Source organism: Orbilia oligospora (genome assembly GCF_000225545.1).
Source record: "Orbilia oligospora ATCC 24927 unplaced genomic scaffold scaffold00188, whole genome shotgun sequence".
Classification (NCBI taxonomy): Eukaryota; Fungi; Ascomycota; class Orbiliomycetes; order Orbiliales; family Orbiliaceae; genus Orbilia; species Orbilia oligospora.
In genome coordinates this window covers 1,196,122-1,207,769 of record NW_011645745.1, presented here as the reverse complement: position 1 = coordinate 1,207,769, position 11,648 = coordinate 1,196,122, and the positions used below count along the sequence as shown (strand labels likewise).

The window sequence follows — 11,648 nt, the reverse complement described above, 5'->3', positions numbered from 1 at the left end:
AATACCTACTAGCTAATTAAAGCCTTCCTACTACAAACTAATTTCCCTATTATCGTGAAAAAGAATGTCAATCATCATTCCACTCCGGTATAAGCTCTACAACCAATGCTTCCACACTGCCATAGCGCTCACCATCGGCGATGAACCTTATGAGTTACAAGGGGACACAATCTACCCCAACTTCCCCACATTGTTCGCAGACAAGAGATTTGACAACATGGTGACCGAAGTCGGCGCCACTGCTGGCTTTGAAGAAATTCCGACTCTATGCACCCGCTGCTCTGAGTATGAGAAAATGAAAAAAGACGATGCAGGGAAGAAACGTTTTAGTGTTGAGAAGGGCATTGAGGTGTTGGCCGACATTATCGATAGTATCGATAAAAAAAAGGGATCTCTCGGAGAGTTTATCCACAAGCTACGGCATTGAGATAACCACTATATAGAATACTTAGAGAGAACTGGGTTTGTTCCGTAGAGGCCGGCAATGCGTTCCTCATGTATGATATCATTTGCACATACAAGTGTACTTGATACCTGGCAGAGCGAATAACCACGCTATTTAATTTGACTGCACGCGCCTAAAGAAATCGCAAAACTCCCAATATGCAATAACCATGAATAAAAAAAGACCCAAGCACTTTTCGTAGTAGAAATGTATTTTGCCGATTTATATCCCTTTATTGATCTCATAAACCGGTAAGAAACTAATTGAACGTCTATCTTCATCATTCGATGACGAAGGGGATAACATCGCCCTCTTACTATTAATACTGGGATCTCTCCTATACTCCGACATAATAGACTCCGAGTCGGCCCCCCGTTCCAGTTCCTCTAGTTTCACATTGTTGTTGTTGTTGTTGTTGTTGTTGTTGTTGTTGTTGGGCGGTGGTAGAGGAGTTACGGCCTTCGCTCGTAATGAGTGAACACTGACTTTCGTCAATGTCTTGTTCCTCACTTTCAACCAAACTGAGGAGCTAATTAGTGGTTTTATGCACGGCGCGTTCACAACAAGTACCGCAACGAACTATATAATTCAATATCCTCATTAGCCATTGTAGAGTACTGGCATTAGTCGCATACGCTTGCAAAAAAACTCACAGTCTCTCGTGTTCCCCAGCTTAAAACAAAACTTGGATTTTCAATTCCGAATTGAATAAAATCACCATTGAAGGTATTGTAAAGGCCGTCGAATTTGTACATTAGCGAAAAGAGGTTGTTGAGGATAACTGCAATAATGAGGAAGAAACCACCGCCGAGGAGAACACTAATAACGAGTTTTCTGCGAAGGGGTAGTTTGGCGCGCACGATGAGAGGTAGTGGAATGCAGAGGAGCATTATATCGGTTCTATAGGTATCGTAAGTACTGAGTATTCGAAATGCTCGGGTATACTACTTACACCACATTGATCGGTCCGATGACAGCGAAATGTGGGATGTTGTTGACACAGTCTATCATATGGTTAGCGATCTAGGTAAAAATTAAGCTTATAAGATGGCGGAACCGAAACCAACGGGGAGGTAAGCATACACTCTGTTCCATAAAGTGAAGTCCAGTTCTTGCTTAACGGGCGACAGTTAAGCAATATCATGAGCACTATTCCAACATAGCTAGCTGCAATAACCCCAGCTGTGATATGCACGAATTTTCTGGCCTTCAGTCCAGCCCTACGTTAACCATAACGTTAGTCTTAAAGTCCATAGCTAGTACTAGGATTGTCAGGAATGTATTTGGAAGGGCAAGAAACTAACGTCAGGCGGTAATACAAAAACACCATGCATCCTTTTAACGTCCAGATGAGAGATGTATATGAAATCCACGATAAAATATTTGCCTTGCCACCAAGCTGAGCCCGCTCCCTCTGGCGATCTGTGAAATCTCCATAGTATGTATCAGGCTTGATAGCAATAATAAGTCCGTTATCGTGCATTATCTGATGCGAAACTAGTTGAAGGGTGTAAAACAGCTACCCGTCCGTAAATTTTTGTTTAGTGTGAGCTCTCGAGATCTCATACAGGTTTGCGGATCAGACATCGTAGGCAGGAACACACTTACCATAGCCAAAGGAACGAGATAGTCGTCTCCAGTGAAGCCCTTAAACCCAACAATTTTGATCCTCGCAATAATGCGGAGGATGAAAACCGCCATTCCAATTCCATATTCCGTCCATTGCTCTACTATGGCACTGTACGCCATCTTCTCGCTAGCGTTCTTATCAACTCAGGTCGCTTTGTGTGACCGCTAACAGCACACGTATGTTCCGACGTCTTCCAGTTCTTATTCTTCAACTTTCAAAGAACTTGCATTTGAGGAGGGGTGTGCCTAGGAGCGGCTAGAACTGAAATACAAGCATGAGACAGTAAATATACATGCAGAATGATGATGTTTACTTTCGCAAGTACGGAAGATTCGAAATGAGAAACATGCAAAATCCCACCCGAACTGATCAGCGGAGGCACCTATGTTGTATATACGGACGGTGTCGTGGAAATGTTCAACCACGAGAACACGCGCAATTCATTGAATGTCCCATAGGACTTTCCGCAGGGGCCAGGCTGCAGCCGAGAGACAGCTCCAAGGTTCGGATCTCTACTAGCGGTTGAGTTTTCCTTCAAACCTAGACTTTGAATAGGATGAGCTGCCTCATCTTGACTGAGTGTGGGCTGACGGCCACTTCAGACACGGCATTGAATTCGATACCAAGAAAGGGCGAGCCTCAAATGGGCTTCTGCATCCGATCTTTCGATTCATGCACGTAACAAAGTTGTACTGTTTAAAAGCCACTTGACTCCCTCGGTAGCTTCCGCCCTAGTAGTGGAAAAAGGGGGTCGAAGGGAAGCTCAGATGATTTATAAACTCTAGAGTATTTGGTCAACAGCGTACCGTGATTTAATAGCCCTCTTAGAACTGAAATTGAACGTTGGTCGCATCTTCGCATAGTCGACCCTGTTTCAGATTTTCTTGCGACATACTCATTTCGGATCGCGGGCAACTGCCTGAAAAAATCACCGTCGCAACTTCGTTTTTAAGGTGGGCTTCGGTGAGCCAGTTCTAGAAATAGAAGCCCGTCCAATAACTCTAGAATATTAATATCACAAGGCTCTTAATTGAGAACATGTCAACTTGCAACTCGTTTCTGGGTATCTAGATATCTACTTATCAACTGGATGATTAAATTTAAATTACAGCCGATTGGTGGGCCTAATGCCCAACCAACGCGCAAAATACAACACGATGCTAATTTCAACCTTCTGAGCTGAATTTGGAGAAATTAACTGTCTAGATCGATAATGCGGAGTAAATTTCAACAACGGGCCGACGGCCGGTTCTAGAATTCTTATCAGGAATCTTGAGAAAGGGAAATTGAAGATTGGTCATCTCTGCAAGTACATGCATACTTCTCTAAACTGTCCTGATGAAATTTTTACAAATTGCTTTCCAGTTTGTTAGAAGAGTTGTGCACAACACTTCCAAGCAATTGCCGCTATGGGATTCAAGTTGAGGCGTCGTATTGTGGCATATAGTTCACAGCCAAAGATTCAGCCGGGCTCTTCCATGTATGACGAATCTGAGGATAGAATGATCTATTCTAGCCATCAAACTACATATATATTTGTTTATATTTGTTTTTCGGAGGCATGGCGAGGACTAGTCTCGCTTTCAGACATCACATGGGGAGGTGTCAATTTGCTTTGGTAAGGGACCGGTCCTGTTTTGATAACAAGGACGTCATAGTAAAAGGGATATCTAAATAGAGAAAAGGAACACACAAGGTAGGAGTAAAAAAGATCTCTTCGGAGAATATATATTAAAATTTTGATCATGGTGTCTACAAGCAAGCCAGGTTCGAATCCCAGCCTAATTAAAGCCGTCCGCTCTTCAAACCCCGTACTCGCCTGTTGCATGTCCGAGTCGGCAGGCCGGAGTTTCCCCGCGTCACAAGAACACTTTTCTCAAACACAGCAATATGCATATGCAGGGGTAATTCACAAAAGGATTTTTTTTAAACCATGGTCCATACTTATTTTCTCTGCGCAACATATGTAGAATCAGCGGACCGAATGTTCCTGGATTAACCAATTCTGGAGACCCCGCAAACGCTATGACATGACTCAGCACAGCCAAGTTGAACTCGAACTCGGCAGACCATATGCCGCTCGGTCCCCCCCATATATATGCATGTGCACAATTTGTTTCTTCAGAAGTTGAAACGGGTCAAAGTGGGGCCCCAACTTTCGAAATTTCGTCCGATCGCAACTTCGGATTATTTAATTATATGCCTCGAAGGAAGAGGAGCCTAAGACGAAGAGACGTAAGGTACGATCATTGATATGCAACCGCGGTTCCGTTATGCCTTCGCTCCACCATTTTTTCAACTAGCCAAGCTTTTCAAGCCTTAGAATGACAGTGCGAAGACTCCGATCATCTGAACTTCGAATGGTGGCCATCGTCTAGGATGTATAAGGTGGAGATGGCATAGTTGTATACATGTATACTGGCTACTTAGGGCCATCGACAAGCTTGAGGTCGGATACGGAGCCGGCGGAAATGAAACCCACAGACCTTTTCAGGAGTATGACCTCGAGAAACCTCTATATAAGTACCGTAGATGTCGCTGAACAATCCAATTATCTCAGGAGATATATCCAAGACAAGCGGCAGATTCACTCCTATAGCTGCAAAACTTAACCAAGCCAGAGTTTTATCGGTTTCCAGTGTCTTTTCGTTTCCCCTTAACCATACAAAACATGAAGGTCTCACATTATTTCAATACACTCGCCCTAGCAACGCTAGTCAGCGGCCATGGATACTTGACGACTCCTAAGAGTCGTACCCGTCTCGGAAGTGAAGTGAGTTAAACTATTCTGATTACCCTAAATTTCATTTCGCAAAATGCTCATATTCCATACTAGGCTGGTATCGACACTTGTCCGGAATGTTCTATCCTTGAACCTGTTACCGCATGGCCAGACCTCTACGCCGCCAAAGTCGGACGAAGCGGTCCATGCGGTTACAATGCCCGTGTCAGCGTTGACTATAATAAGCCAGGGAGTGCCTGGGGTAATGCACCAGTCGCCACCTACACCGCAGGCGATGTCATCACTGTCCAGTGGTGCGTCGACAACAACGGTGACCACGGTGGAATGTTTACCTACCGTATCTGCCAAGATCAAGCACTTGTGGATAAGTTCCTCGACCCTAATTATACTCCTACGATTGCCGAAAAGGAAGCGGCAGAAGCCTGCTTCGAACAGGGTATTCTGAGCTGTAAGGATGTTAGCGGACAGAGTTGTGATTATTCGCCCGATTGTCAGCAAGGTCAAGCATGCTACCGAAATGACTGGTTCACTTGCAAAGGATGGGAAAGCGGTAGATGCCAAGCTGTCGACGGAGCAGGGCTCAACTCCTGCTACACTAGTATTGCGGGTGGTTATACTGTGACCAAGAAGATCAAGATTCCAAACTACGTTTCTAGCCACACGCTGCTCTCGTTCAAGTGGAACTCTTTCCAAACCGCACAGGTTTATCTACATTGCGCAGATATCGCCATTCTTCCCTCCGGTGGCACTACAACTTCCAGGGCTTCTACTACTTTCAGCACTTCATCGACAACGTCCTTGACCGCTTGTTCAGGAGCTGAAACTGTTACCAAAACTGTTACAGCAGCCGCTTGCCCGTCATCTGTTGCTGTTACCTTCAAAGAACTCGTTACCACTGTCACCGGTCAAGATATCTACGTCGTTGGTTCAATCTCTCAACTCGGAAGCTGGAATGCTGCAAACGCAATCCTTCTTTCTGCTTCGCAATACACTAGTTCGAACCCTCTGTGGTTTGGAACTGTCAACATCCCTGCCGGTACTTCTTTCACATACAAATATATTAGGAAGAGTGGGTCGACCGTTACCTGGGAGAGTGATCCAAATCGCTCTTACTCTGTTCCGTCATGTGCTTCGACGGCTACTGTCTCAGATACTTGGAGGTAGATTCGTTTCAGGACGTTTGTCTTGTAGATATAGGCCCATAGTGCCGCTTTATCACTACTAACTTCAAAATTTAATTTATATATCTGAGTGTAAATAGAACATATTCACTTGAACCTGTTTTCGGATATTGTTGGTACCGCAAGACATGTATTTAGCTAGCAGCAGCCGTTGGAATTAAACGTATTGATCAATTGAGGGAGCGTGAAATTCTACAACAACGATTATTGATTAAGATCATTTAAACTTGTAATTTTGCTGACTAGGGGTTTTTTGTGGACATCAACAGCTCGATAGAGTAGGAACGGCGACTCAAGCCCTCAAAGGTTTGAAATTGGAAGGCATTGATGTCCCGTGCCCTAGACTGACCCGCGTGCGCGGTTTCTGGTTTTAGATAAGGCAGTTTATTTGGAATAGGAGGTCAGGTATTAACATAAATTATTGACTAGAAATTCTGGCATCGGGAATTCCAATTCCATGGTACCAATAGGTGCTATGACTTTGAGCTCTGAGTTCTAAACATTCGCCAAGGGATTTATGATCCCAAGCTAGTATGAAGTCCATGGAGCCAAAGAAGTAAACAAAACAACTAATTTTTTAATAGAAATCGCAGATACCTTCGTAGTTCTATCGCTATGAAATCAAACAAGAAGAGAGGTTAGCGACAAAATGTTTCGTCGAACAGGCAATCCGCTTCAAAGGGAACCGCAATTTGAATCCATAAAAATTATGGGGCGAGAGAGTAAAAGAAACCACATTGTGATCAGTTTTTCAAACCAGTCGCAGCGAAACACTTAGTATAATGGGCAATTGACGTCAATCCACACCTTGATACAACTACGAACTGTACTGAAGCGGCAGGTGGACATGGGGGCAATGGAACCTTTCGTATTCAATCCCAAATGTCCTTTTCTTATGACCTATGTTTAGTCTAGTACTGCTGTTGGCCTTGAGGCTTCATGCGTGGGGAGTATGCCACACAGATACCGATGTACAGTGGCGGTCAGCCGAAAGATAAGAAACCAGAACAAATCAAAATACAAATTCCTGGATGTGAGAACTTTGATTTAATTGATATGTGTATCGGAGGAAATCTCTAGTAAATATTGGCATGGGGTACCTAGATGAACTGGCGCTTGGCAAGGGTATCGACATGGTGTTCGAATTCAGGGTGTTTAGTGAACTGAAACGGACGTCTCCCAACCAGACGACCGACTTAATGTTTTTGTGTTGCCAGCTGTGTTATTTCTGGCTAGAACAAAACGAGACTGTCAGCCGAGCCAACTTTCGCTCCATCACCTGCGATGTAACCATTGACCACTGCGACAAGGTCCGAAGACCTCCTAGCGATGTCTCTACTAGTAAGAAAAAGGACCTCTAGAACTAAATTACGCGTACAAAGTGTACCGCCAATTGAGCCGTGCGTTACCGCTCATAAGTTAGATGCTCCTGACGTCGCTCGACAGCCATTTGCATTTTCATCGCGACCAGCGAAACTGCACAGTTTGTTACGGCAAGGTTCCTTGATGCAGGAGGGCCCGGTCAACCCTTCCTCGTAAATGCTAGACCAATTGCGACAGCTTCCACTTTGGGATGCACTATCCAAAGGATGATATCGACGTCTTAATCTCGTTTGGCAGCTTTTGTCGCCACTCTGATACAGGATTCCATGGGTAATATTAATATGGGTATGCACGATATATGTACTGTTGCATGTTGAGCGGACTGCTGCCTAGATAACAGAACAATTCGATCAAGTTTCGGTGACCCCTCACTTGCAATCCCCAAGTATTCGAAGTCTTGTCCTGCCTTCGCTTCCAAAAATGATGGGCCTGGCATCCGGCTGCCCAGTTGCTCCAAGGTCGGCAGGACATCTTGGGATATAGCTAAGCTGATTTAAGCTCTTGCCCAGCCTGGCCAAGTGTGAGAAAACCGACACCCCTCAAGTTGCCGAAACTCCGATGGCTCCCTTGAAAATTATTTGTGAGATCTCGTGCGGTTTTACCAACTTGCAACGTTCAAATGAAGAAGCTCACGTTGGGGGCGTATACGGCACCTTTGATTGGCCAAATATGCTCCGCTGCCTGTATTTCGCCTGTTCTGGAATGGATGGCGTTCCAAAATTACAACAGATTCGGGACTGTCTGTGTTGAGAAATCACGAATCAAGTGACTTAGACATTATGCTCAATCGGCGCACGCATGTCTGTCAAAAGGCGCAATACCATCCAATGAGGGGCGATTCTTATCTAAGAATGCATATGTTCTTCTTAATCCATCCGCCTCAAACCGTTCGTGCGAATTGAATTGTCGACAATACCAGCGAGCCCTGGCATTGCTAGGTCGCAAATAATTCAAAGACAGGCATTAGAATGTTCCACAGAACCCAGCCATTTGTCAGATAATCACAGTATCACGAGAGCGCATTATCCGTATCACGAAGCTGCTATCGCTCTTAGAAGCTAAAACATTGTCGGCATTGTTTCTGGTGGGATTCTTTTTTACTTTTGATTCCGTCGCCTTTCGGTCTTTCCTAATTGGAACAGTTACCCTGCCCTGCTAGTGGTGTCGATTGGAAAACCCCCTGTGGAATATGCCGGACAACTATCACGGGCTAAGATATTTGCCTGATCATCGCTCGAGAAATCACACGCTTGATCCGGTTGTTGGTTAGCCTCTGGTTTACCGTTACAATAACCCTGCGAATCCAATGGGATTCCCAGGCGTGTCGCACAAAGTAACAGTGCAACATTATCCAATCGTGAGTTTCGCCGCTCTCCGCCCACGCTAGAATTCATCTGGAACCTCGAAACTGTTCTTCCCAGAACTTTTAATTTCTAGACTACCCTTGTCCTCCCTCAACTATGTGGGTGATAACGGGACGGAGAATCTTGCCTTCCCAAAAAGGACCCTGGAATGCGTATATAAGAACAATAGAAATTCTCTTCCAAGAAGTCCAAGAACTTGTCTTTTCGCTCACATCTCGAGAGTGCGTGCATTTCTTTCTTATAGTTCTTTCCATCTTTTCTATGGAAAGCGACTAGTGTCTCTTTTATATATTGAGAGAGGGATAACTTTTACTAGTTACCGCCAAGATGCTTCGAAATCTCAGAAGCTCGATTGGGGGTCGGTCGACCGACGCTACGGCGTCTGGTAACGACGCGATCGACTCCGCTGAGCGGCGTGCTTCTCGAGCATACAGTTCTCACCAATACGACCCAAACTATCCGACTGAGAAGCTTGACGAACTCGGCAATGCGCTCGCCAACCACGATGTGGAAAAAGAGCAGGCGATTGTCGAGAGCACAGAAGACGACTCTCCATATCTCGAGGTGCGAGCGGCCGTTCGAAACTACGACGAAGATGTTCCCTGTAACACCATTCGTGCATGGGCCATTGGTTTGTTCCTTGCCACCCTTCTCTCCGGCATCAACATGTTGTTCTCGATGAGAGCGCCATCCATTCTTATTACTTCTATTGTTACCCAGCTGCTCGCTTATCCGATGGGCCGCGCTTGGGATATTGTCATGCCAAAGAGGAAGTTTAAAACCTTTGGCCGCGAGTGGTCATTCGTTCCGGGACCCTTCAACATGAAAGAACATGTCATCTCTGTCGTTATGGCCAACGTCTCCTTCGGTGGTGGTGCCGCTTATTCGACTGATATCTTGCTTGCCCAAATTGCCAGATACGGATTTGATTATGGCTGGGGTTTTGCTCTCCTCTTGACATTCTCTACTCAGTGTCTTGGTTTCGGCCTCGCAGGGTTGTGTCGTCGTTTCTTAGTCTGGCCAGCTGCCATGATTTGGCCCGCTAACTTGGTTAACACATCCCTATTTTATGCGCTTCACGACCACTCCAAAGCTGTTCCAGCGTCTGCCAATGGTTGGAGCATTTCCCGGTACAGATTCTTCTTGTATGTTCTTATCGGTGCCTTTGTCTGGTACTGGATCCCTGGATTCCTCTTCCAGGCTCTGAGCGTATTCGCATTCCCTACCTTCATTGCTCCGAACAACGTTATCGTGAATCAGCTATTCGGTGGTTGGACTGGTGTCTCCCTCATCCCAATCACCTTTGACTGGACTCAGATTGCCGGATATATCGGATCTCCTCTTATTCCACCATGGCACGCGATTGGAAACACTGTTTTCGGTACTGTCTTCTTCTACGTCCTTATTACCATGGGTATCCATTATAGCGGAGCTTGGTACTCTGCTTACCTTCCGATCTCTGATTCCGGATCTTATGACAATACCGCCCAGCCATACAATGTCTCTCGAATTCTTGACGAGAATCATCGTCTTGACGTTGCGAAATACGAATCTTACTCACCCCTCTTCCTATCAACCACTTTCGCTATGTCATATGGTCTTTCTTTCGCTGCCATCGCAGCTGTCATTGTCCATACCGCCTTATATCACGGAAAGGAAATCTACGGAAGAATGAAGGCAGCCAGAAACCAAGAAGATGATATCCACATGAAGCTTATGAAGAAATACAAGGATTCTCCAGACTGGTGGTACCTTGGATTCTTCTTCGGCATGTTGGCATTAGGTCTTACTGCTTCACTTGCATTCAATACTGGTTTGGAATGGTGGGCTTTCTTGATATCCATCGTCATTGCCATCGTCTGGCTCGTTCCAGTCGGTATGATTCAGGCCGTTACCAACATCCAAATCGGTCTTAATGTCATCACCGAATTCATCATCGGTTACATGACCCCCGGACGTCCTATTGCCATGATGATGTTCAAGACCTACGGTTACATTACTATGTCTCAGTCCCTCAACTTCACCCAGGGTCTCAAGCTCGGCCATTACATGAAAGTTCCACCACGAACTATGTTCTGGGCTCAGGTTACCGCTGCAATGTGGACCTCCGTTGTTCAGGTCGCCGTCATGTATTGGGCGCTCGGTGCCATCAAGGGTATATGCACCAAGGCTGCGATCAATCACTTCACCTGCCCCAACGCCACCGTTTTCTTCAATGCGTCCATCGTATGGGGTGTTATCGGTCCTGCAAGAATGTTCTCACCCGGCCAGATCTACTCGGGCCTCATGTGGTTCTTCCTCATCGGTGCCGTTACCCCAATAATTTTCTATTTCATCACCCGCAGGTACCCTAAGAGCTTCCTCAGATACGTCAACTGGCCCGTTATCTTCTCCGGATCGGGTCTTATCCCTCCTGCTACTCCTCTCAACTATCTCGCATGGGGTATCGTCGGGTTTGTATTCAACCACCACCTCCGCAAGAGGTTCTCCGGATGGTGGGCGAATTACAACTACCTTACATCCGCTGGTTTGGATGTAGGTCTCGCTCTGTGCACAATTATCATCTTCTTGACGCTTTCCATGACCAACACTGAGCCTCCAAAATGGTGGGGAAACACTGTTGGTCTCAATACCATGGATGCTATGGGTACTGCTATTCAGGAGGGTGTTCCAGAGAAGGGATTCTTTGGACCTGAGGAGTGGCATTAAATGATGTTTCGATAAATATCCTTTTCATTCGTATTTATCTATCCACCAAAATCTTTTCTTTATAATATGACCCGTTTGATCATGTTTAGCAATTTTTTAGCACTCGTGTAGATGCTGATTCACCACTTCCTGTACTTAGCTTTCTTCTTTTGTTCTATTATTTCGGTTATAGTATATGATATCCCTTTGAATT

General features: G+C 45.4%; 4 protein-coding genes across 4 annotated transcripts; 3 read left to right on the top strand and 1 right to left on the bottom strand.

Annotated features, from left to right (window-relative positions):
* Positions 1 to 64: 64 nt before the first annotated feature.
* Positions 65 to 427, top strand: AOL_s00188g354 (uncharacterized protein; the record flags this gene model as incomplete). The annotated part of the gene is made up of 1 exon (XM_011128602.1): positions 65 to 427. The coding sequence occupies one exon, from the start codon at positions 65 to 67 to the stop codon at positions 425 to 427; it is 363 nt and encodes a 120-aa protein (XP_011126904.1).
* Positions 428 to 782: 355 nt separating this feature from the next.
* Positions 783 to 2,194, bottom strand: AOL_s00188g353 (uncharacterized protein; the record flags this gene model as incomplete). The annotated part of the gene is made up of 6 exons (XM_011128601.1): positions 783 to 974; positions 1,099 to 1,345; positions 1,398 to 1,449; positions 1,529 to 1,665; positions 1,750 to 1,964; positions 2,054 to 2,194. The coding sequence occupies 6 exons, from the start codon at positions 2,192 to 2,194 to the stop codon at positions 783 to 785; spliced, it is 984 nt and encodes a 327-aa protein (XP_011126903.1).
* Positions 2,195 to 4,746: 2,552 nt separating this feature from the next.
* On the top strand, positions 4,747 to 5,982 carry AOL_s00188g352 (uncharacterized protein; the record flags this gene model as incomplete). Its single annotated transcript, XM_011128600.1, has 2 exons — positions 4,747 to 4,848; positions 4,912 to 5,982. The coding sequence occupies 2 exons, from the start codon at positions 4,747 to 4,749 to the stop codon at positions 5,980 to 5,982; spliced, it is 1,173 nt and encodes a 390-aa protein (XP_011126902.1).
* Positions 5,983 to 9,073: 3,091 nt separating this feature from the next.
* On the top strand, positions 9,074 to 11,455 carry AOL_s00188g351 (uncharacterized protein; the record flags this gene model as incomplete). Its single annotated transcript, XM_011128599.1, has 1 exon — positions 9,074 to 11,455. One exon carries the CDS (start codon positions 9,074 to 9,076, stop codon positions 11,453 to 11,455), a length of 2,382 nt encoding a protein of 793 aa, XP_011126901.1.
* Positions 11,456 to 11,648: the final 193 nt, after the last annotated feature.